The sequence below is a fragment of the Protomyctophum bolini genome, assembly GCF_963924005.1.
Source record: "Protomyctophum bolini genome assembly, chromosome: 11".
Classification (NCBI taxonomy): domain Eukaryota; kingdom Metazoa; phylum Chordata; class Actinopteri; order Myctophiformes; family Myctophidae; genus Protomyctophum; species Protomyctophum bolini.
In genome coordinates, this window is record NC_137872.1 from 3,508,526 (window position 1) to 3,533,525 (window position 25,000).

Sequence of the window (25,000 nt, forward strand, 5' to 3'; positions counted from 1 at the left end):
CTGTCCCACAGTCACAATCCTTTAGTACTTAGGCTGTGGAAATATTCAGGACAAAACAATGGTACATTTCCAATAACCCATTCGTTACTACATGTGGAGTCAACTCCCGCCATTTATTTCTTCCCATAGTGCGTGGCAAAGTCGCTCTGGGATGAGTGCGCGCGTAGCGCGCACGAAATTCTAGTATTATTACAATACATTCACAACATTCATCCATCACAACAATACAACACAAAACAACTCATGATCCGTCTACTACATTTGATAGTTAGCTCCACAGTACAATCAAATCTTCAACATTGATAATAAAGTAAATATACATTATAATGGGATATATATATATATAGCTCTTATGCATCTCCTTCACATCTCTTGAGTGAACAAAAACAACTTCAGCTTCTTCTTAAAACTCATATAGTTATCCTCATAAACAAAACATAGGTCAAGAGTTCCATGCTACCATTGCACTGTAATGGACTGTTGTTGAGTGGTGCAACCACTCCTACAACCAGCAATGTCCGTGTACCCGTTTGTGTACGTGAATGAGCACGAGTGGTGTGCGCATGCGTGAAATTGGAACAACAGAAGTATGTGACATGGCTGCCACCTGCTGGACGCAAATCCCAACTTCTGACTGTCTAGGTTCGCTAAAGAAGGAAAGGCCGAGCCAAAATAATAATGAAAAAATAGTTCTCAGTGACGCGGATTGATTGAGTTGGAGCAGGCCGAAGGTAAAGACATGTGTGGGAATGGAGTGTGTGTGTGTGTGTGTCTGGGTGTGAGTGTGTGTGTGTGTGTGTGTGTGTGTGTGTGGAAGAGGATAAAGAGATGAACAGTAGGTGAGGGAGGAACAGAGACAAGAGAGGGGCTTTAATACATTCTGACCTGAGATCAGATTCTAAAAATGTCTGTTTGAAAATGACAGTTTTCTGAAAAAGCTAATATGTTTCTATGTCAGTCTTTCTTCGATTTTTCAAAAATAGCAGACCTACAAGCTCGTAGCGCGCCACTCGGTGGCGCGCTATGAGCTTGTAGATCTGCTATTTTTCCAATAGCTAAAGCACAACATAATGCTAACACCAAAAGGAGTTCGCGCTCAAAATGGATTAATACATTACATAACGCAAAGTGAAATGAAATCTGATGAAACCTCCTCTGAACCCGTTCGTTCCTGGCAACCAAAGTCTTTTCTGAATGAATGAAAGTCTATAATGAGTACGAGGCCGAGAGAGAGAGAGAGAGAGAAAGACTGAATGAATCCCTGATGTCGTTATGCGCGCCCCAGTGGAGTTCTCTCATCATGTTTGTAGAAAAACAATTATAATAATCCGTCCTCTGTCTGCGTGTCTATTTGTATGTCGAACAGCGTGCATCCTGTGATCACATGATTCAAGTTGCTGTGAGGTCACACTGCAGATACGAGTCTGACTAAGTATGCTTCATTAAAGAGTTCCATTCAACATGTTGTGGTGAGTCTTTGTGTGCAAGACTGCCGCTAATGCCCGGTTTATACTTTGTTGTACAATAAATAGCTGATCTATTAGCTCACATGATGATACTGACATGATACTGAACATGACACCGACATGACACCGACATGACACCGACCATGACACTGACCATGATACTGACCATGATACTGACCATGATACTGACATGACACAGACCATGATACTGAACATGATACTGAACATGACACCGACATGACACTGACCATGACACTGACATGACACCGACATGATACTGACCATGACACTGACATGACACTGACATGACACCGACATGACACCGACATGACACAGACCATGATACTGACCATAACACTGTAGGCCCCGTCTCTAAGGTTAAAGGTCACTGACCTTGCAGGCTGTAGACCCCGTCTCTGAGGTTAATGGTCACTGACCTTGCAGGCTGTAGGCCCCGTCTCTGAACTGCAGGGTGAAGTAGTCGTAGGTGGATCGGTTGGAGTCCAGCGTGCCGGTCACCTTCCTGCAGCCGATGAAGCCGTGGTCGCCGCGCAGCACGATGATTGGCCGGTTAATCAGCTTCATGATGTACTCCTCGGACTCACCTGGACACAATTACGGTAGTAGAGAAAAGTTCAAGGTGTTAAGAGAGAGACACAATGCACTCCTGTGACACGGCATTATTAAATAGACTTGTTGTTCAAAGAACTGCCATAGCTCTGCACCCCATTAGTGATTATGCTATATTCTACAACAGGTCGTTTCGAGGAAGCAATCTGATTGGTTGAAACAGCTTCTAGCCGTGGATCAAACCAGCACCATTCACCACCTAATCAAAACAAAGAATTCAGCTGCTCTGTTCTCCCAGAGCGCTAGCAAACTCTGTGGCTAGGCTAGCTAGTTTCTTGGGACATCTGTGGTCGTAGTGACTACATCTGTCATTCAAAAAATATTTATTTTCAGCAATTTTCTTAGTTTTAAGGGTAACTGTTGTAGAATTGCAATATTACACTTGAGGATGTTATTTAACGTGATTATTGCCACTTCAGTGATGCTTGCGGAACTCGACTACGTCTCTTTCCTGACCGCATCACTGCCGTGGCAATAATCACGTTAAACAACACCCTCTCGTGTAATATTGCTTATTTCAGCAGTGACTCGACTGTCCTCAAACTGAGAGACTATTATGCATTTTCAACATGTATTTTCTTTTACAAATTGTCATTGAAACGAGTCATCACCAACAAGAAACTATTCAAAAAGAAGAGAAAAAGAAAGAAAAAACCCAACAAGACAGAGATATTGAAGCTGCTATAAGCAATAATGTCAAAATTGTAATGACCTTTTCTTTTCTTTTGGTATTCAGACAGCCAGCAATGGGTAGAACGCTCCCAAAAAAATGTCTCTTCTGACACATCTAGGGGCAGCAATCTGCCTTCAAAGATTTTCCTAGAAGCTTTGTGATTGGTCGATTTGCCTGTCTGCTTCGTGATTGGTTAGTCATTGCGACCGTGCGACAGAGACTAAAATTACTTTTGGGAGCGTTCTACCGCATCGCTGGCTGTCTGAATACCCCAAAAAAAGAATAATAAAAGAAAAGGTTAATTAAAAGTTGGGCATATTATTCCTTCTGGCTCCGCCAAAAACCCACTGACCTGCAGCGTCCATGGTCGCGGCGAGCTGGCCGTTCTTTTTGGCGGCCACGTATTTCCCGTTGGCTGCACGCAGCGTCAGCCTGTTCCCACGCCACTCAATGTCAAAGTAGCAATTAGTCGACCTAGACGAGAGAGAGAGAGAGAGAGAGACGAGAGGGAGAGGTTAGACTGATGATTTGATTTATATATTGAAGTTACCCGCTGGCCTGAAGGCCCCCCCCCCCCCCCCCCCCACACACACAATTCAATTTCAATTCAATTCAATGGGCTTTATTGGGCATGAGAAAACATACGTTTACATTGCCAAAGCAGAAAGAACAATACAACAATACAATCAAAACAAGAATGATGTACATTTGAAGGGGCAGCGATGGCCGAACGGTTTGAGGAGCGGTCTTGATATCGGAAGGTCGCTAGTTCGTATCCCCGGACCGGCACGTTAAAATTACCAGTGCCCTTGGACGAGGCATTGAACCTCCCTACCATGAAATGTTCTATGAGCAGGGCCTGGCTGTAAACAAGTTATTGAGCTTAGTCCAGTTACCCTGGGTAAACAATAGTACCTTTCCTTCTTTCTTTTTCTGAAAGTCAGAATCTTCAATAGATCAATTTCTATGTACCAAGATCACTCGATGCAGGTATTATAGTGCAGGAATATACACAATGATTAGTCTTTAGGGTGGTTGTGTTCCATTTGATATCCTTCTCCTATCTCTCTCTCACACACACACACACACACACGATCCCTGTGTCGGCGGTTTGAATCCCGGCTCCTCCTGTCTACATGTGGAAGTGTCCTTGAGCAAGACACTGAACCCCAAATTGCTCCGGATGTGCTGGTTGGTGCCTTGCATGGCTTCCGCCGCAATCGGTGTATGAATGTGTGTGTGAATGGGTGAATGTAATGCACAATCTATGTAAAGCGCCTTGGATAAAGACGCTATATAAATGCACCATTTACCACACACACACACACACACACACACACAGACACACACACAGAGAGAGAGAAAGAGAGCGCTCACTGGTCAACCTCTGTCCCTTTCATCCAGGGCTTAACTAAATGTGTAACAGTAATTGGATAGGTATAGGCTTTAAGCTTTAATGGACAATGCATTAGTTTCACTTTGTGAACTTTGATAAAAGGTGTAGCTATAAGCGTCCTGTTGAGTGAACTTTGATAAAAGGTGTAGCTAAGCGTCCTGTCGAGTGAACTTTGATAAAAGGTGTAGCTATAAGCGTCCTGTTGAGTGAACTTTGATAAAAGGTGTAGCTAAGCGTCCTGTTGAAATCCTCTGGTGTCAAAAGGAGTGTAGCGTTTCTCCAGAACAGGGTGTTTTGTTCTCGCCCATCGAGGCCGAGCGCGGGGACTGTCGTGCCCGGTCGTGTCAGGATTCGCAACAGTTCTGCAACCCCTTTCATTATTCACGGCTCACTTTCCTTTTCATAACAGGGTCACACAAGGTACTTTCCACCTTCACAGAGACACTGGCTGAATGAGCTTTAATCATACTGTACTCCTGAAAATATACTGTAAGAAGAAGGAAGGCCTGCTACTTTTGAAAAGATATGGGGTTAGGTTCTTTGAGGTTCTATACCTTCAATATCTCCTCTGGGTTGATTTTGTTTTATTTATATTGTTATTTTCATTTATTTAACCCGATGTGTAGTTGCTGTGTAGTTTACCTACACAGCGGGGTGGGGTGTGGGGTTGTTTTAACTGTTTTTTGTCTTTTCTTTTTTGAGTTTGTCTTGTCTTGTTTTAAAAAAAAGAAAATCGTGATTCTGTAATTCATTGTTGTAAATGATGTCTGCATTATCAATAAATAAATCTTTAGAAAAAGGGGGAAAAAAGGAAAAAGGTACTTTCCTCGAATTGTCGCTCCACACAAAGCATATTTACAGAGAGAGGGAAATGGAGAGAGGACAAGATGTTAATCAAAGACATTCTCCCCACCAGAGTGAGGGGGATGGGGGAACCATGTGCTGTCTGTCCATAACAGAACCAAACTGATTAACATTTACACCAGAGTGAGGGGGATGGGGGAACCATGTGCTGTCTGTCCATAACAGAACCAAACTGATTAACATTTACACCAGAGTGAGGGGGATGGGGAACCATGTGCTGTCTGTCCATAACAGAACCAAACTGATTAACATTTACACCAGAGTGAGGGGGATGGGGGAACCATGTGCTGTCTGTCCATAACAGAACCAAACTGATTAACATTTACACCAGAGTGAGGGGGATGGGGGAACCATGTGCTGTCTGTCCATAACAGAACCAAACTGATTAACATTTACACCAGAGTGAGGGGGAGGGGGAACCATGTGCTGTCTGTCCATAACAGAACCAAACTGATTAACATTTCAAGAATGTTGGTCAGCCGGCCGGACGTCCAGTTCCTCCTCCAACGCAACACATTCTGCGACTCTGGCTTCCCCCCTGGCTGCGTGAACCCGTTTTGACCTGGGAACGATTCTACAGATGTTTTCTGAAGAGCCCTATGTTTCTATGTCAGTGGTTGTTCAACCTTTTTTACATGTCAAGGACCCCCAGAATTATCTGTATTTGGTCACAGACATGTTGGTCCAGAAGCAAAGATTTGAGTTAAAAACTTTGGCTCCGATTCAAAGATTTGCGTCACATTTTCACGATTTTTTGAAAATAGCAGATCTACAAGCTCATAGCGCGGCACCGAGTGCCGCGCTATGAGCTTGTAGATCTGCTATTTTCCAATAGCTAAAGCACAACATAATGCTATAAACACCAGAATGGGTCAAGGACGGGGGAGGGGGAACCAAACCGAGGAATGGGCTCCAGATTAACTCCAGAGATGCTTCCAGGTGTCATAATAGTGTGTTGTTACTGTTATTTTATTTTCGATACAGATGGAGTTTTGTCCGTGATCTCTGTAACTATTTCGGTTTCGTCTGAGTCTATGGAGGCAACATTATTAATAGACACAAAAACACAAATACAAGGCACATAATACACAAATGTTCTATGTGTATTATGTGACTTTTTGCTGTGTTTTTGTGTTTCATGTTACCTGCCTGTGTTATGCCTTGCTGTAAACCAAATCGCCCCACGGGGACAAACAAATAAATGAACCTGAACCGGTGTGGTGTAGAATATTCAAATACTTCTTCCCTGTGTGTATTTTTGGTTTCTTCCTTGAAAGCCCAAGAGTCAAAAGGCCCAATCGAAAATACACCATTTTTGTGACATCATTCATAACCTCCCACATTATCATCATACAACACAACACACAGTTGTGCGTCTGTGATGCCAAGGCGGAAAGGAGGATGTTCTCTAAAACGTCAACTCTCTAGCAGCATGTCTGGGGTCTCCCGGGGAGGCTTCCAGGGGCACAGGGTTAAAGGTCAGAGGTTAACATCACACAGCTTCACTGGTCGTAAAAGGCACACACGCGACATCCGTTCAGAAAGCTCAACCGTCCTCCACCGCCCACAGCCATCATCACAGTACACACACACACACACACACACACACACACACACACACACACACACACACACACACACACACACACACACACACCCCCCCCCCCCCCCCCCCTCTCCAGAGCAACATTAGTAACTTCCTCCTGGGGGATTCCGAGACGTTCCAAGGCCAGTGAGTCGATGTGTTTCCTCAACTGCGCCTTGGTCTGCCCCCGGGGGGGGTCTCCTCCCAGTGGGACGTGCGTCGAGGACCTCCCTATAGGGAGACGCCCGAGAGGCATCCTAACCAGATGCCCCGAACCACCTAAGCTAGCTCCTTTCCAGGCGAAGGAGCAGTGGTTCTACTCTGAGAGTCCTCACCACCTCTGTGACAATCGAAAGTCCGATTCATGCTTTAGTCGTTACAGTAACGGCAGTGTGGAAAATAGCCGACCTACAAGCCCTCAACAGCCAAGGCCCTGCATATTAATATTAATAAAAAGGCCCTGCATAACATAACAGACTTCATACCGTCATACACTCCGTCCAGAACACTGAGGTTTACTAGGCACAAAAAGGAAGAAAAAAAAACCACGAAAGAAAAATAGGAGGCGGCCGCGTTCTCTTTTAATATGCACCAAAAATGATGGAATACAAATTCCTCAGGAAATCAGAGAGGCCAAAACTCCACCGACATGAAAGGCTCGGGTGATTGGAGGGTCGTGCTCTACCACAACGGCCAATCAGCTGTCTCCACTAATAGTTCTAAGGGTCTTGTTTTTAGCACTCTCTTTTTTCCTCATTGTTATGGGTTTTGGCCAACAGGCGGAAAATGGATTTGGACAGGCGGACGATGGACGCCTGCCCTCGCCTTATCGTAGATACATCTCTGCATGTGTGCATGACTTGTCTGTCTTCTTGTCGGTGCGTTTGTGCATGTGTGCAAATCATTGTTTCTTGCCCCTGATCCTGATCTCCCAATTGTTTACAGACACAATACAATTGAAGATTCTGCACACATACATAGTATTTCCTGACTGTGATAAAACAATTTTATTTGTATAGCACCTTTCATGACATGAAATGCAGCTCAAAGTGCTTTACTGAGCATGGAGAAAAATAAGAAAAGAAAAGCAAGGCATGAAACAACTTTATGATGGAGGCAGTTTTGGGATATATATCTAGGCAGGCAGTCATGTAGGTAGGAAGGAATAAACCCAAGTCATTTTTAAATCAATCCTATAAAAACAACCGGAAGCCAATTAATGCAGTGAAGCTAAATCTGGAGTAATAATATGTTCTCTCATCTTAGTTTGACATAAAACTCTGGCTGCCACATTTTTGGACAAGTTATGGTGACCCGACAACCTTCATATAGTGCGTGTGTGCGTGTGTGTGTGTGTGTGTGCGTGCGTGGGGTCTTACTTGGTGGAGGCGGTGCACTGCAGTCCACCATTTGCCGTCAGGGTCCAGTATTTCCCGGCGGCCGTTCGGAACGCGCACTTCCTGTTTTCGCGGCACATTTCCACCTGGAACACCTCCTGGTCCCCTTCCTCGTCCTGATTGGCTGACAGATCCATACCTGGGGGGAGGGGGAGGAGTCAAAACAGAACGGCGATGTGATTATTTGCCAAAAGAAATCCAAGAAAATGAGCCAAAAAGTCAGACATGTGAAGAAAGACCACAGATAGCCACGATGTCGTCAGACTGAGCGGAACAGATGTGCAAACAAACAATCGACATTCCAGACATCAGACACACACAAAGGTCCAGATGCTGAGACTCACACAGCCACACACACACACACACACACACACACACACACACACACACACACACACACACACACACACACACACACACACACACACACACACACACACACACACACACACACACACACACACACACACACACACACACACACACACACACAGCCTCTGGACAGGATCAGACACACTAAAATGAGCATCAGATGGCCGGGATTAAAGGAGTCTTTTGCACGTGCACACACACAAACGCATACACACACACACACACACACACACAGGCACAGCTGTCATAAGCGCAACCAAAAGTTTAAAGGTTTAATCCTGGCGGTGGAGACAGTGACAAACCAGTCGTTGTGCAGACGAGCATCTCCCACACGGTGGCATCTATTCTACAATGCATACGTATAATCTGGAGATCTATATCTTTAATTCAATTCATTCAGTCCCAGTGACTGTGTGTCTCTTTCCAACAGGTTCACCCTATACAGGGTGCATTTTGCATCCCAAAACGTAGTTTATAGTTAAGGGACACAATAAAACTACTGTACTACTGTACAGTTTGTTTTATTCTAGTTTATTTTGCTACTATAGTTCACCACTATATGTAACCAACATCACAGTGACTGTTTCTCTTCCCAACCGGTTCATCCTATCCTATATTATGGAACCGAACATCACAGAACAAACATTTAAACTCCATTAGCAGCAGCACTCGACTCGAGTAGCAACAAAGAGGTAAACAAACACAGACGCATCAATAAGACAAATATATACACTAGACAGACACACACACGCACATGACCTTCTAACGACAATACCACACACACACACACACACACACACACACACACACACACACACACACACACACACACACACACACACTCCATGCAGCACAATGCATGGTATTGTACAGTATGAGGTCATGGTCTGCTCTAGAATAGACCTATAGATACAGTAGCCTGGAGGGTTGGACGGTTCAGACAGAGATGGACTGAGGGATGGAGTGGTGCGTAAATATGTGAAGAGAGAGAGAGAGAGAGAACTCCCCAGTTTCATGCCGTTCTCTCTCGCTCGTACATTTGTGTCTCTCACCCTTTCCCCCATCTCACCGTTTCCATCTCTTTCAATCTATAGCTATCTATAAGATAGATCTAGATAGATAGAAGATAGATCTATCTATCTATCTATAATAAGGGGATCTATAGCTCCCCTTCTTTCCTCTGCCTCCTGCCGTTTCCCCTGCATTTCATTTCTGGGGCTCAGTCTCCCTAGGAGCAGCTATTGGAGTGATAATAGTCCTTATACGATGGAGAAGAAGAGCCTGTTTTGACTGAGTGGTGCAACCACTCCAAGGAACAGCAATGTCCGTCACTGTACACCTATGTGTTCACGTATGTATTAATGAGCACGAGTATGACTGAGTAGTAGTACCAGTAGGGGCGCTGTTTGCCAGAAACAGAGAGAGAGAGAGAGAGAGAGAGAGAGAGAGAGAGAGATAGTATTAGTGCTGCACTGTTGCCTGCTAATGAGAGAGAGAGAGAGAGAGAGAGAGAGAGAGAGAGAGAGGAGGAGAGGAGGGGGGAGAGAGGGGAGTTGCACCACTCAGTTCACACAGGTGTGATTTTCCTAAAAAGGAAACCTTTTTTGAGTGGTGCAACCACTCCAAGGAACAGCAATGTCCCTCTGTCCCAACCTATGTCCCTATGTTTAGAGTACCAATAGGAGGTGCCGTTGCACCACTCGCTTCAGACGGGTCGGATTTTTTCGTTAATATATGTGAACATTAATATGAACAAACCATGTTAATAATGTTCGTATGAACATACTATGTTACATCAGTCTTTGTAAAAGTTGTCAAGTGTTTAGTCTGCTTTAGTGCTTAGAAGGAAACAGAAATGTTTCCCAAAAAAGCTGGACAAAGAGACATGGAGTGTTTTTTATGTGAGTGCGTAATCACTTAAGTCTGACCTCAAAGCTATAATATGTTATGACATAACAAGCGTTACCTAAACTTCTGGTATAATATGTTATGACATAACAAGCGTTACCTAAACTTCTGGTATAATATGTTATGACATAACAAGCGTTACCTAAACTTCCGGTATAATATGTTATGACATAACAAGCGTTACCTAAACTTCCGGTATAATATGTTATGACATAACAAGCGTTACCTAAACTTCCGGTCCCCTACAGAATCGTTGCTCTCATTTTGCATTAAAAAAAATTAAAAAAAATAAAACAGTCCTCTCCCGTTGAACGCCAACTGGAGCTCTGGCCTCCATGGACAGATTGAATTTCGGAAGAAATATGCAGGGCTACGCACGCACACACACACACGCACATATTGCCCTCCCCTTCCTCCCTCCCTCTTGTCCACGCACGCACACACACACACACACACACACACGCACACACACACACACACACACACATTGCCCTCCCCTTCCTCCCTCCCTCTTGTCCACGCGTGCACACACACACGCGCGCACGCACACGCACGCACACGCACGCACACGATTGAGCAGGGAAAATAACTGACCAAGATGAGAACCACATGGCAGCAATCGACCGCCTTGTGTACACATGAGGAAGAGAGAGAAAAGGGAGCAAGAGAGGGGAGAGGAGACAGAGGGAGACAGAGGGAAGAGGAGACAGAGGGAGACAGAGGGAGACAGAGGGAAGAGGAGACAGAGGGAGACAGAGGGAGACAGAGGGAAGAGGAGACAGAGGGAGACAGAGAGGAGACAGAGGGAGACAGAGGGAAGAGGAGACAGAGGGAGACAGAGGGAGACAGAGGGAAGAGGAGACAGAGGGAGACAGAGGGAGACAGAAATGGAGGAACAGGGAGACAGAGGGGACAGAAATGGAGGAACAGGGAGACAGAGGGAGACAGAGGGGACAGAAATGGACTATCTGTCACATGGAGATCAGGTGTATGCTTTTGCTAACATCCCAAATACACCTGATGTTTTTGTTGACACCAGTCACAAGGAGGGGCCCCTGGGCTCTGGACGGGGGGGCCCCTATGGAACATGGAGTGTTGTGACGTCAGAACAGGCCAGCTCCATATATGGTTACCTTTTATAGATATCATCATCATCATCATGTCTGTCTGTCTGTGTGTCTGTCTGTCTGTCACTGTAACTGCCGTAGCTCCTCACTCAATCACTCCCACTCCCTTTTCACCCAGGCATTGACCATAATAATATGGAGGTCTTAACGAAGCCCTTTTTCCAATTTAACTAATTATAAATTAATAGTGAATTTATTAGTGAATAAAAAATGCGAAAACGCACCCAGGGCCACAAAGAGGGGGGGGCAATATCTCACAACGGGTAAGGGCTAGTTCTAACAATATGACGTAATCATGCAATGACATCACAACCGTGTAATTGTTCTTTTAAAAAGACGTGTCCGATGCACTAAACATCAGTTAGTGACTTGCAAGCGAAGAAACCGAGCTGCCTTCATTCATGCTAACAAGTTCACCTGTAAACTAGTTGTCAACACTCATTGACGGTGCAGGAGCTGCCGTGTGAAATGTTTCACTGGACGATACATCTGGAAGGAGAACATAGTAGTCAGGAGCAGGCTGCTGTGGTGGTCGGACACCAGATCTACTGCTTTGGAGGAGATCCCATTGAAGTGTTGGTCTTCAACACAGTGTCTTTACGCTGGAGGACCTTGGCCCCTGCAGTGGCCCCTGGTCACCTTGAGGCTCCCTCCTGGCGCCGGAGCCACACAGCTGTTCTGATTGGAGATACCGTCTACCTCTGGGGAGGGGTGACTTCCCAAGGTTACTGCAACGTGCTTGATGCATTTGATGTCGACACCCACATATGGTCCAAACCCAGGGTGTCTGGGCCTGCCCCACCGCAGAGGAAGTACCACTCAGCCTGTGTGTTGGGGAAGGTCATGTTCATACATGGAGGGGAGTCCCAGACTGAATGCACCAATGACATCTTCAAGTTGGACACCAGCACAATGGTCTGGTCTGTAATTAAAACCAGAGGAACTCCACCTCCTGCTGAATCATGGCACTCTGCCACCATCATCGGGACAAAGATGTGTGTATTTGGGGGAAAGTTGTGGAGTGAAAGCAAAATCACCATCAGAGTGTTTGACACAGAGACCAACGAATGGATGAACACTCCTCTACAGCGTGTTTCAAGAGGACACTGGTGTCGTTCAGCCTTTACCTACAACAGAGAGCTGTACATATTTGGTGGTTGGAACGACGGTGACCAGAGCTCCAGTGCTCTGTGGAAGTTCAGTCCAGACACATTCTCCTGGAAGAAGGTTGAGCTCAAGGGGAAAGGCCCGCCGTCTCAGGTGTATGTTATGTATATGATACCGTGCTGTTGCATGGTGGGAGATCGTGTCATCCTCTTTGGAGCATACGACAGACCTATACGTGACCTACACGTCTTAGACCTCAGTCCGAGCCTCAAGACATTATGTAAGCTAGCGGTTATTCAGAATGATCTGGATCAGTCTGAACTACCACACGACATCAGGTGGGAACTGGCAGTTATTCAGAATGATCTGGACCAGTCTGAACTCCCACACGACATCAGGTGGGAACTGGCAGCCATGACTAGCTACATTTAAAAATCAAATAGCGAGGCAACAAAAGGAAAGAAAAAAATATATGAACTGCCAGTCATGATGACTACCAATAAAATCAAAAAATTAAAAAAGAAATGTGAAGCGTCAGCCATGATGACTACCAACAGCAGCTGATCAATAAACCAACACATACAGAAATCAATAAATAATAAAAAAAAACAATAACAATGAAATGGGACCAATTAAAAACAAAAAGGACAAGGTGTGATACAGCATGGACATCTCAAGAAGACCCGTCTATCTCTCAATGAGTGATAGACCTATCAGAGAAGACCTGTCTATCTCTCAAGGAGTGATAGACCTATCAGAGAAGACCTGTCTATCTCTCAAGGAGTGATAGACCTATCAGAGAAGACCTGTCTATCTCTCAATGAGTGATAGACCTATCAGAGAAGACCCGTCTATCTCTCAAGGAGTGATAGACCTATCAGAGAAGACCTGTCTATCTCTCAATGAGTGATAGACCTATCAGAGAAGACCCGTCTATCTCTCAAGGAGTGATAGACCTATCAGAGAAGACCTGTCTATCTCTCAATGAGTGATAGACCTATCAGAGAAGACCCGTCTATCTCTCAATGAGTGATAGACCTATCAGAGAAGACCCGTCTATCTCTCAATGAGTGATAGACCTATCAGAGAAGACCCGTCTATCTCTCAATGAGTGATAGACCTATCAGAGAAGACCCGTCTATCTCTCAAGGAGTGATAGACCTATCAGAGAAGACCCGTCTATCTCTCAATGAGTGATAGACCTATCAGAGAAGACCCGTCTATCTCTCAATGAGTGATAGACCTATCAGAGAAGACCCGTCTATCTCTCAATGAGTGATAGACCTATCAGAGAAGACCCGTCTATCTCTCAAGGAGTGATAGACCTATCAGAGAAAACCTGTCTATCTCTCAAGGAGTGATAGACCTATCAGAGAGTACCTATTATTATTATTTTTTGAAGCTGTAAGCCCCTCCCACGTTCCATCAAGAGGTCATCTTTTAGTGTCAAGATGGAAAAGCGCCCAGGCGGTGGCGTAACCGTCTGGGCACCCGACTGGTAATCCAGTCGCAGTGTGCCGCAGGTTCGACTCCCGAGCCCGACACGGCCTTTACTGCATGTGTTCCCCCATCTCTCTCCCGTTTCCTGTCAGCCTACTGTCTGTCCCTTCAAAAAACCAATAAAAGGCGTAAGCAGTAAAAAAAAAAAGAAAAGAAAAAAGACGGAAAAGCAAGTAGAAGCATGTACGAGTACAGATGCATGTACCTTGACTAGTAGCGTGACAGTTCAGACAAACAGTCTCCTCTCTAGGCCACAGAGAACCATGACTCAGAGAGGCCGAGTCCACAAGGCTGGTTGTGTGTGTGTGTGTGTGTGTGTGTGTGTGTGTGTGTGTGTGTGTGATTGAGTGAGTGAGTGAGTGAGTGAGTGTGTGTGTGTGAGAGTGAGAGAGAGAGAGCTGTGAGGGGGGCACCAGTCTCCCAATTAAACTCAACAGTCACAGGGTTAAATACAGTATGATGCCATGTACACACACACACACTTAAAAGTTCAAAACGTCCCCTTCTGCACACCAGAGATGTGGCCCTACGCACAAAATCCTTCCCAACCACACCAAATGCGCACACACACACACACACACACACACACACACACACACAACCACTGACCACACCAAACCCTGCTATTGAACAGAACCCCTCCATCTTGTCGTCCACTCCACCCACCACATTCATCCCGACAGTGACAGCACAGCTTGTTGGCCTGACGGGGTTCTTCTGGACGACCCGGGACCGCTGTAGCAGTGGACTCGTTTATCAAGTGCAATTGTGCCCTCCTCGGTGTGTGTGTGTAAGAGTGTGTGTGTGTGTAAGAGTGTGTGTGTGTCCTATTGTTCTACGGGCCTGGCAGAGGAGGCAACCAGCTGGGCCACAAACGGGGCACCATATCATCGGCCTTTGTTCACACACACACACACACACACACACACACACACACACACACACACACACACAGTCACACACACACACACACACACACACACACTAGAGAAAGACCGGCACATGCCACAATAATAAGACTCCCACTCTAGTCGTCTCTAGGCCACCTATACTGCTACTACTGTACACTACTACTGTACACTACTACTGTACACTACTACTGTACACTACTACTGTACACTCACCATGCAGCACCAGAACCTACTACTGTACACCATGCAACACCAGTCAGAACCAGCCAAGTCACTGGGGAGAACGTGAGATAACAGAAACGACCACTGCAGTAAATTAAACGTGAAAAATAATTGCATGAAAGTTAAACAAAGAATATTCAATACTGCAGTTCTTATTGTAAGCCATAGTATTTGTCTGCATGTAAATGTACGTATTTGTACATACAGTTTAGTATTGTGTGTTGTTGTGCCTGTAAGAGTACACAGTATGAATATCACCCTTTTGTCCACTATAACTATCCTTTAGTTATTTTCCATTGCTGTAGTTTAGAGATTGCCCGATAATCGGCCACCGATCGTGATCGACAATTTACCCTATCTGGAGGAACCGATCTTTTACACCATGCAAGTGGTATAAATGTCAATCAGATATAATAGTATAATATCATTTTGCCATCCTTGCTCTAGAAAGCACGAATGTTCCCATCTAGATCACCGGATAATCAGCAAAGACCTCCGAACATCGCTTATGGTTTTATCCAAACCACGGAGAGCTCCCTAGATTTAGAGTTATTCAGCTTTAGGTCAGCCTGTATAAAGGGGAGGTGGACGGCAGCGTGGTTGCGCAATCTGGTCTAGGATCGCTAAAGAAGGAAAGGCCAAGACAAAAAAAAGAAATAATAATCAGCGATCCGGTTTGATATCAATAATAAAGCTCATCATTCGGAACATTACGCCAGAAGCGCAGTTGCCGGTTGGATTCCAACTGGCGGAACCTTCCGTCAGAAGCAGTACATGTGTTAAAGGACAGCCACTAGACTGAGCAATGACGGAATATAGACCAGCTTGCTTCACAAGCTGGTAAAAAAAACCTTTCCAGCAAAATCAGAAACAGACAGATTACATAAGAGACTGTGCAGTGCTACAGGGCACACAGTAAAGTAATCTAACTACACTGTGCTGCTACAGGGCACACAGTAAAGTAATCTAACTACATGGACCCAAATGGATCCACAAGGAGGATTTTACTGGAGCAGCCCAATGGTCTAAAATATTGAATTTTAAATGATTTTCATTTCAACTGTGTTGCAAATTCAACTATAAACAAAGTGTTCCACTGGCTAACAGAGAACATTAAAGGCAACACACAGACAAGAGTGCAGGAGAGAGAGAGAGAGAGAGAGAGAGAGAGAGAGAGCCAGACATAATAAAATAAAACACAACACATTAAGGATGAGGTGCCTCAGCAACACGATGTGCAGACAGCAACTCCCCAAGCATGCTTCCAGCCTACTGATGCTGAAAGGACAGACAGTCAGAGACACAGACAGACACACACACACACACACACACACACACACACACACACACACACAGACAGACAGACAAACACAGCGTGAAGGTTCTACAAACATGCTGAAATGTCAGCAACACATTTGGTCAAGGCCACTGAATGCGATCAAGGATGCTTGAATGTGCTTGCGTAAACATTTTGTACAGAGTGTGTGTGTGTGTGTGTGTGTGTGTGTGTGTGTGTGTGTGTGTGTGTGTGTGTGTGCGCGCGCGTGTGTGTGCGTGTGTGTGCGTCCGTCCATGCGTGTGTGTGTGTGTGTGTGTGTTTGTGTGAGGTGTTTGTGGGGGGAAGCAAATTAACGCCCCTGAGCCACGGAAGATTAACACATACCACCAGCCAAGGTCATGGTTGTGTCTGGTTAGTAACTGGCAACAGAAAAACAGTCTCTGGCGTGTGTGTGTGTGTGTGTGTGTGTGTGTGTGTGTGTGTGTGTGTGTGTGTGTGTGTGTCATTTCCTGTCAGTGGGTGGTGGGGCAGGCAGACAGAAAAGGTGTCCGGTCTGAATCACAGCCAGACTAAATGTAGCTGCTCCTCTCACAGGGAGTCTAATTACAAAAGAGCACTTTACTTTACTTTATTTGTTTGTTTATTTGGACAGGACAAAGCATATTAATGGACGTCACATGGACGTAAATACACTGGATATACTGTAGCACAGTTGCTCATTTTCATCAGCAGTCCTCACAGGAAACACAAAACGGAAAAACAGACAAACAGTCAAACAGTGGAATACATTTACATGACATTACGTAGTAATACGTACAGTAGTCTAAGCTGCTCCTCTCACACTGCAGGGAGTCTCATTACTAAAGAGCACGCACCATTTGCATACACCAGAAGAATTTGCTTTAACCCGAAATGCTTATAAATCCAGTTGATGGTTTGCATATTTTCCTTTAGTTTAACAGGATGGATATCGGGTAGAGGATGCGGTCGGGCAGCACCGTGCCACGTTCAACATGCCCCCCCCCGACTCCGTATTGGCATTTTAAAATGTTACAAAGAATGGTTCCTAGTCACTCCTCCAGCTACAATGCATAAAGAATAAAGAATGTTTCCTAGTCACTCCTCCAGATACAATCAGATCAGATTCTAAAATTGTCTTCTACATCCTGACAGTTTTCATTCTGACCTGAGATCAGATTCTAAAAATGTCCTGACAGTTTTCTGAAAAAGCTATGTTTCTATGTCAGTCGATCTTCGATTTTTCAAAAATAGCAGATCTACAAGCTCGTAGCGCGCCACTCGGTGGCGCGCTACGAGCTTGTAGATCTGCTATTTTTAAATAGCTAAAGCATAACATAAGGCACCAAAACTTTGTCAACTTTGTTGATAAGTTCTTTGTTTACCCAGGGAAGTGGACTAAGCTCGAGATGCTCGTTTACAGCCACACCCTGCTCATAGAACATTTCATGGTAGGGGTTGAGCAATGCCTTGCTCAAGGGCACTTCAGCGGTGGTATTAATTTTAATATGCCGGTCCGGGGATTCGAACTGCAGGCGACCTTCCGGTATCAAGACCGCTCCGCAAACCGTTCGGCCACCGCTGCCCCACCACCACTGCCCGAAAGAGGATACAACGTCCAGTGGGATTCCCTCCCAGGGGCTCATGGCTTCCTCCCCTCCATCACAATAAAAGCCTCAGAGAGAGAGAAAGGATAATAAGTCACTAGGAGAAGCACTCAGGACTCCGTGGTCACACTAAGACGCCAAACAGCACATGATTGTCTCTCATCAAGTAAAGATGAGAAGAAGACTGCACTCTGGGGTCACTCACACTCAAAGAGCATACAGTTCAGGACAGGACACTCTCATCCCAGCATGGACCACTTTAAAATCCATTGCCCTCCCAGGCTAACGGACTAATAATGATGTGTCTTCAGCCCATGGGATGGGTCTATAAACTGCCTCCAGAGGAGCTGTGGTCCATTACTGTTCTAACCCATTCTGACCTGAGATCAGATTCTAAACTGTCTTCCTACATCCTGACAGTTTTCTGAAAAAGCTATGTTTGTATGTCAGTCGTTCGATTTTTCAAAAATAGCAGACCTACAAGCTCCACTCGGTGGCGCGCTATGTGCTTGTAGATCTGCTATTTTTCAATAGCTAAAGCATAACATAGTGCTTCTTCCAAAACCAAAAGGGGTTTCCGCCCAAAATGGGCTAAGCATTATGAAAGACGATGTCACAATGAAATCGACAGATGAGACACGGACGGCAACAGAGACAATGTTCTAACCAAAGAATGTGAAGATACGATGTGGCAAACACAAACGAACCACAGCCAAGGACTCCACGTCACAGCTGGAAGGAACGTCTGCCCTGTTGCAATACGCACGCATGCACTGCCAGGACTCCATATATTTTGGACGGAGTGCAGTGCTTTTGAGGGGGCGCTAGCCAGGCCCTCCTATGCGTGGCATTGTGTGTGTGTGTGTGTGTGTGTGTGTGTGTGTGTGTGTGTGTGTGTGTGTGTGTGTGTGTGTGTGTGTGTACCACGAATGTGATGATTTGATTGGCCCGAGCACGGAATGTGATGCATGATAAGAGTGGCCCTCACTTCACAGGAGTGTGATGTTTGAGGGGCGCTCACTTCACAGGAGTGTGATGTTTGAGGGGCGCTAGCCCATCTTACATCCAGCTTGTAGTTACCGTCCACAAACTTTCATCTTAACCCATTTAAACCCGACACCAGATTCTACTAAATGTCTTCTAATCTGAATCCATTTAAACCTGACACCAGATTCTACTAAATGTCCCGACAGTTTTCTGAAAAACCTGTTTCTATGTCAGTGGTGCTCAACCTTTTTCCATGTCAAGGACGCCCAGAATTATCTGTATTTGGCCGCGGCAAATATTTGAGTTAAAAAACGTTCGCTCTGAAAGAATATATTATATATTCAAAGATTTGCACCACATTTTCAATAATTTTCAAAAAATAGCAGATCTACAAGCTCGTAGCACGGCACCAAGTGCAGCGCTACGAGCTTGTAGATCTTCGCCAATAAAAAGGGCGAGGTCACGTATCATTGTGATGCAATGTGTGTCAGTGTGTCAGAATAAGCCATCTCCATATATGGAGATCTAGGGGTGATCAGTGCCCGTTGGGGGACGACGAGCAGAGGTGACGAGCTATGATCTCGACTGTCCTACGAGGTGGATGGTGGATAGTCTGATGCGAGGTTACTCCGTGGTGGGAAATAAATAATACAAGTGAACCGTCTGTATCTTTTAAGTTGTATTTTTGAAGAGGAGGCAAACTAATATTGTTTATGCCGTTTGCTTTGATGGAATAATTGATTGAACACACGTGTACATTGTCCTATGATTTGGGTGTTGTGTACTTCTAAATTAAGTGTTAGTGATTATCGTGTATTGTAGTAAACTAATACCATATTATACTAAAAAGAATAAGGGTGAAGGGAAAAGAACAATGTTTCACGTTTACTTACACATACAAATAAATTACACAATAAACACTTTATTTAAAACACACCCAACGCAAATCAAATCATATTACGGCGTACATGTTCAATCAATTATTCCATCAAAGCAAACGGCATAAACGATATTAGTTTGCCTCAGGCTCAGGCTTACAAGTTAGTTACAAGGCTGCATTCTGTCGCGCGTGTCATTCTCGTAACCTCGCATCTCGGAGGGCAGTGTCGGTAGGCTAATCGGAGGCAGGCGGGGGCGTTACCATGCCTACGCTCGGAAGCAAACGAGATTCACGTGTGTGTGGAACGCATGTGTCAGATTTGAAGTCGGTGGGGCGACCTGTTCTTGAGTTACGGGGATTACAGACGTACTGTACAGACAGAGTCGTGGTGCATTTACAGTATATTAGGAGGATACCCGTTGGTATTTAAGGCTCTGGTGATAGACTCACCCAAAGACTTCTCAGAGATGATGTCTGGATTACATTTCTTTATGAACAACAGCAAGATCCTCATTATCCCATTAGAGCGTCGCAGTCCCGCCCCCTTTCAGAACAACGAGTGGCCCAGGAAATTAATCTCGATGCATTTTTCTCATAGACATTTCAGAAAGTATTTATTTAAAGACCTTTTAAGCGTCGTACGAAGCCAACTCTTGTCGTGACAAATCATGACAACACACACAAATTTTCGGGCCAAACAAAGAAATAGAAAGTAGAAAAAAACGGCATATCACTTTTTTTGTTGTTTTTCTTCTTTGTAATTATTTGTTTGGTCCAAAATATTGTGTGTGTTGTCATGATTTGTCACGACAAGAGTGTACTTGTAAATACTTTCTGAAATGTCTATGAGGAAAATGCATCGAGATTCATTTCCTGGGCCACTCGTTGTTCTGAAAGGGGGAGGGACTGCGATGCTCTATTGGCTCTTGCACGAAACAGTCGCTTTTGATTGGTACAAAGCATTTTTTCTGACTCCTGCATGGCTTTGCCAGCCAATGGAACCCACCCATGAGCTCTGAGCCAATAGGAACCCACCCATGAGCTCTGAGCCAATAGGAACCCACCCAACCACCATCTTGTCTGCTACGCAAATATAGCCAAATCCTGGAGAGAAGCTAATGGGGGCAAAATAGCCAAGCCAGCAGCTGTTGATTTAAAAACATCTGGAGACAGTTTAATTCCCCTCAAACGTCTAAAAATCCACATCACAATGATCCAGTTGTTTTGCCGGGGATAAGTCCCTCTTCAACAGATTAAAAATAATAATAATGAAAACACTAGAATATAGGTCAATTTGATAAATATAATCCTCATCTAAAGATTAGAACTAGATGATTAATGTGGACTCCAAATCCTATTATGAATATTGATATTAATTTCATTACCTAATAGGACAACAGCTCTGGCTGAAACCAATTAACTTTGTTTTTTTGAGGGGTGCTAACCCCTCCTATATTCAGCTATTGGTGTCGTCTTACACAAACATTACATTCCCATTGACAATGAATGGAGAATTTACGTCATATTGAGCAAAATATTGTCATGTTACGTCATGATGATGTACTGATAATGTAATGATGAGAGCGCCCCTCACTTCACACGGGTGTGATTTTTCATAACATACCGGTATGCCTATTTTTAACTCTTGAGCTTGTAGATCTAGTTTAACTATATCTTAGCTGTCTGGACAGAGTGACATGGACGCCAGACTGAAAGTGTAAAAGTATGTATGTGGGGTTTATGAATATTTAACCAATTAAAAGCAAATTTTCACTTTGACAGCATTGACATTACATGTAGATGTGTGGCCAAACTGTACAGTGGAATGCTGGAATATTTTTTATTAAGCTTAAGCAGATACAGGCTATGGGAAAAATACATTCAAAGAGCCTATATCAATGACCTGCAGCTACTCAGTCAGGCGTACAGTAATGTCTAAACTGAATGATTGGATGAGTGACAGTCCTTGAGCTTTGTGGGATTACAGTCAAGTACTGAGGAGGTGTTTGTTCAGCCTCTTCTTGAAGGATTACAGTCAAGTACTGAGGAGGTGTTTGTTCAGCCTCTTCTGGAAGGCGTGAACACTGCTAGATGTAATGAACTATATTGCTTCTCATTCATCCTCCAGCAACAAAGTGCGTTACAGTACAGTACGTGACGTGTAACTATAGACAAAACATAATTATTCTCCTAACTGAAAAAGTGATGAAACAACCGTTCTCTTGGTTGAAAGCAAAGCATGCCTCGCCATTTCTGTCAAGCAATAATAGGACTCGTCACGTGACACCGTCGGGAGTGTCTGCGAGGCATAAATCAGAGCTCAAACAAACGCTGCAGTTTCTTGCGGTGTTGAGCGGAACGTTGTTGAGCGTTGGAACGCTGCCTCTGACATTTCACTGAACTGTAGACGAGAACAGAACGGTAATCTAATGGAGGGGAGTGGTTGATGGAGGAGCAATTCAATTGTTTCCCTGTTGCGTATTAATAAAAATGCACTTCATCTCATTTTAACCCATTCTGGGCGGGAACCTCCTTTTGGTGTTTTTTAAGCATTGTGTTATGGTTTTATAGCTGTTGAAAAATAGCAGATCTACAAGCTCATAGCACGGCACTGAGTGCCGCGCTGGGGGGGGTCCTGGGGCAGTGGGGGGGGTCCTTTGAACAACATATTTTCAGATGGGGGTCGGCGGCCAATGACATATTTTTGGCGGTCCTCGATATGAAAATGTTTGAGAACGACTGACATACAGTAGAAACATGGGGTTTTTTCAGAAAACTTGTCAGGATTTATAGAAGGGTTCTAAATGGGTTAATGGATCCATTTGTTTTTGCCTTTCTGAGAACCCGTTTGGTCTCCAGACTTTTTTTTCTATTTTGTACACATTCTCAATTATTGGCCTCCATTTTGTTCCTGGGAGGCTGAGAAGGGAGAAAACAAGAGGAGGGTGAGTGAGGGGTTAGGGGAGAAGCAGGCCGTTGTTGCTACTGGAGCCATGATGTAGCAATAGAACAGAAAAAATAATAAAAGTAGAAAGATATTCCAATGCTGAGTAAGCAACAGTGAGAGAGAGAACACGCAAACAGGGGGGCGGGGAGGACAAGGAAAGAATGACAGATCATAGGCTCAAAATGGAAACCTCCCAAACCACACTGTATTCTCTTCTCACTGTTACCCCCCCAAACCAGAAACTAAATATGGAATCAGACAGTATCAATTAAAACCTGGATCATTCATTATACCAGACAAGTCAACAGTCAACACATTCCTTTATCCCATTCTGACCTGAGATCAGATTCTAAAAAATGTCTTCTATACATCCTGACAGTTTTCTGAAAAAGCTATGTTTCTATGTCAGTCGTTCTTCGATTTAAAAGAAAATAGCAGATCTACAAGCTCGTAGCGCGCCACTCGGTGGCGCGTTATGAGCTTGTAGATCTGCTATTTTTCAACAGCTAAAGCATGACGTAATGCCAACACCAAAAGGGGTTTTTCCGCCCAAAATGGGTTATTTCACACTTTGCGTTGCTTTCAGCATCCATTCCCAAACCTTAAACCACACTCATTCTGCAGCCAAATGTCTGTCCAAGAGGTCCCAGGTCTCAGACAGTGTTCATCTACTACTGTAACTGAGAACGTACAAATGGAACCAAATGTCCTGACTCCTGTGTAGCTCTCTCTCTCTCTCACACTCACTCTCACTCTACCATGAAAGAATTATTTTCAGCATTTTCTGGTTCATTGACAGTTACAGTGAGCAGAGAGAGAGAGAGAGAGAGAGAGAGAGAGACGTCGTGGCATGCCATGCAGCTTGGGTCGGATCCAAACCCAGGCCAGCTGCAGCCTACTGTACATACTGTACAGTGTACAGTGATGATGGCTAGGTTTAGGGATAGATGTTAAGGAATGGAAATGGTTTGATCTGGAATTCAGTTAAAGGGGTAAAGTATAGCCGTTCTTGGATGGATGTGTGTCCCAAACAGAGACAAGTCTCCCATTTCTGCCTCTCTGTTCCACCCCCACAACACCCCCTGAATCTCTCCTACTTCCCTTCCATCTCTCCATACCCCTCTCTCCTTCCATCTCTCCATACCCCTCTCTCCATACCCCTCTCTCCTTCCATCTCTCCATACCCCTCTCTCCCTCCATCTCTCCATACCCCTCTCACCAAACAGCCCTCCATACCCCTCTCTCCTTCCACCCTTCTCACCAAACAGCCAGGAGGTTGTCTGTGGACTTCCATTAAGATCTGTGTGTGACCGTGTGTGTGTGTGTGTGTGTGTGTGTGTGTGTGTGTGTGTGTGTGTGTGTGTGTGTGTGTGTGCGTGTGTGTGTGTGTGTGCGCGCGTCCAAAGACTAATCAGACTAGACATTACCACGACCACTGTCACTGTTAATGATCATGACCACAGTAGTACAGACACACAGCAGCAGACTGCCCTGGAGACAGGAGAGAGAGTTTGGGGGCTAGAGATGGTGGCCTGACACAAAGAGAGAGAGAGAGAGAAAGATAGAGAGAGAGAGACAGAGAGACAGAGAGAGAGACAGAGAGAGAGTGTGTGCGTGCGTGTCTGTGTGTATGTGCGTGTCTGTGTGTATGTGCGTGTCTGTGTGTATGTGCGTGCCTTGGAAACTGAGCGAGGTTGGGAATAATGGGTGTGTGCACATTGGTGATGGGTGCATGGAAAACATGAAGCCTACAGTAAAAAAAAAAAAAAGGAGACAAACTTTCAGAGCGAGGGAAAGGATGAAGTGAAGATGGCAGTACAGTGTACAGTATCTGGGACGAGATGCAAGGGGTGGATATGAAAGTACAGCAGGAGAAAGGAGGAGACCGACAGAAAGACATGCCTGTATATCCCATTTTGACCCGAGATCAGATTCTAAAAATGTTCTTCTACATCCTGACAGTTTTCTGAAACAGCTATGTTTCTATGTCAGTCGTTCTTCGATTTTTTTCAAAAATAGCAGACCTACAAGCTCGTAGCGCGCCACTCGGTGGCGCGCTATGAGCTTGTAGATCTGCTATTTTTCAATAGCTAAATGTGGAGATAGCTAACACCAAAATGGGTT

At 44.7% G+C, this 25,000-nt stretch overlaps 2 protein-coding genes across 3 annotated transcripts in view; both read right to left on the bottom strand.

Moving 5' to 3' along the window:
- atp5mf (ATP synthase membrane subunit f) overlaps positions 1-25,000 on the bottom strand; it is a 382,603-nt gene that overhangs the window by 315,382 nt on the left and 42,221 nt on the right. The window lies entirely within an intron of this gene.
- The window catches only part of fscn1a (fascin actin-bundling protein 1a), a 36,533-nt gene that overhangs the window by 8,867 nt on the left and 2,666 nt on the right, over positions 1-25,000 (bottom strand). For both annotated transcript variants that reach the window (XR_013964838.1, XM_080775538.1), the window contains exons 2-4: positions 7,994-8,150; positions 3,122-3,243; positions 1,904-2,071 (exon numbers count right to left, since the gene is read on the bottom strand). Coding sequence is in view for 1 of the 2 variants with exons in the window: in XM_080775538.1 (XP_080631664.1) it covers positions 1,904-2,071; positions 3,122-3,243; positions 7,994-8,150 (447 nt within the window). In the remaining variant the exon portion in view is untranslated. The remainder of the gene's footprint in view (positions 1-1,903; positions 2,072-3,121; positions 3,244-7,993; positions 8,151-25,000) is intronic.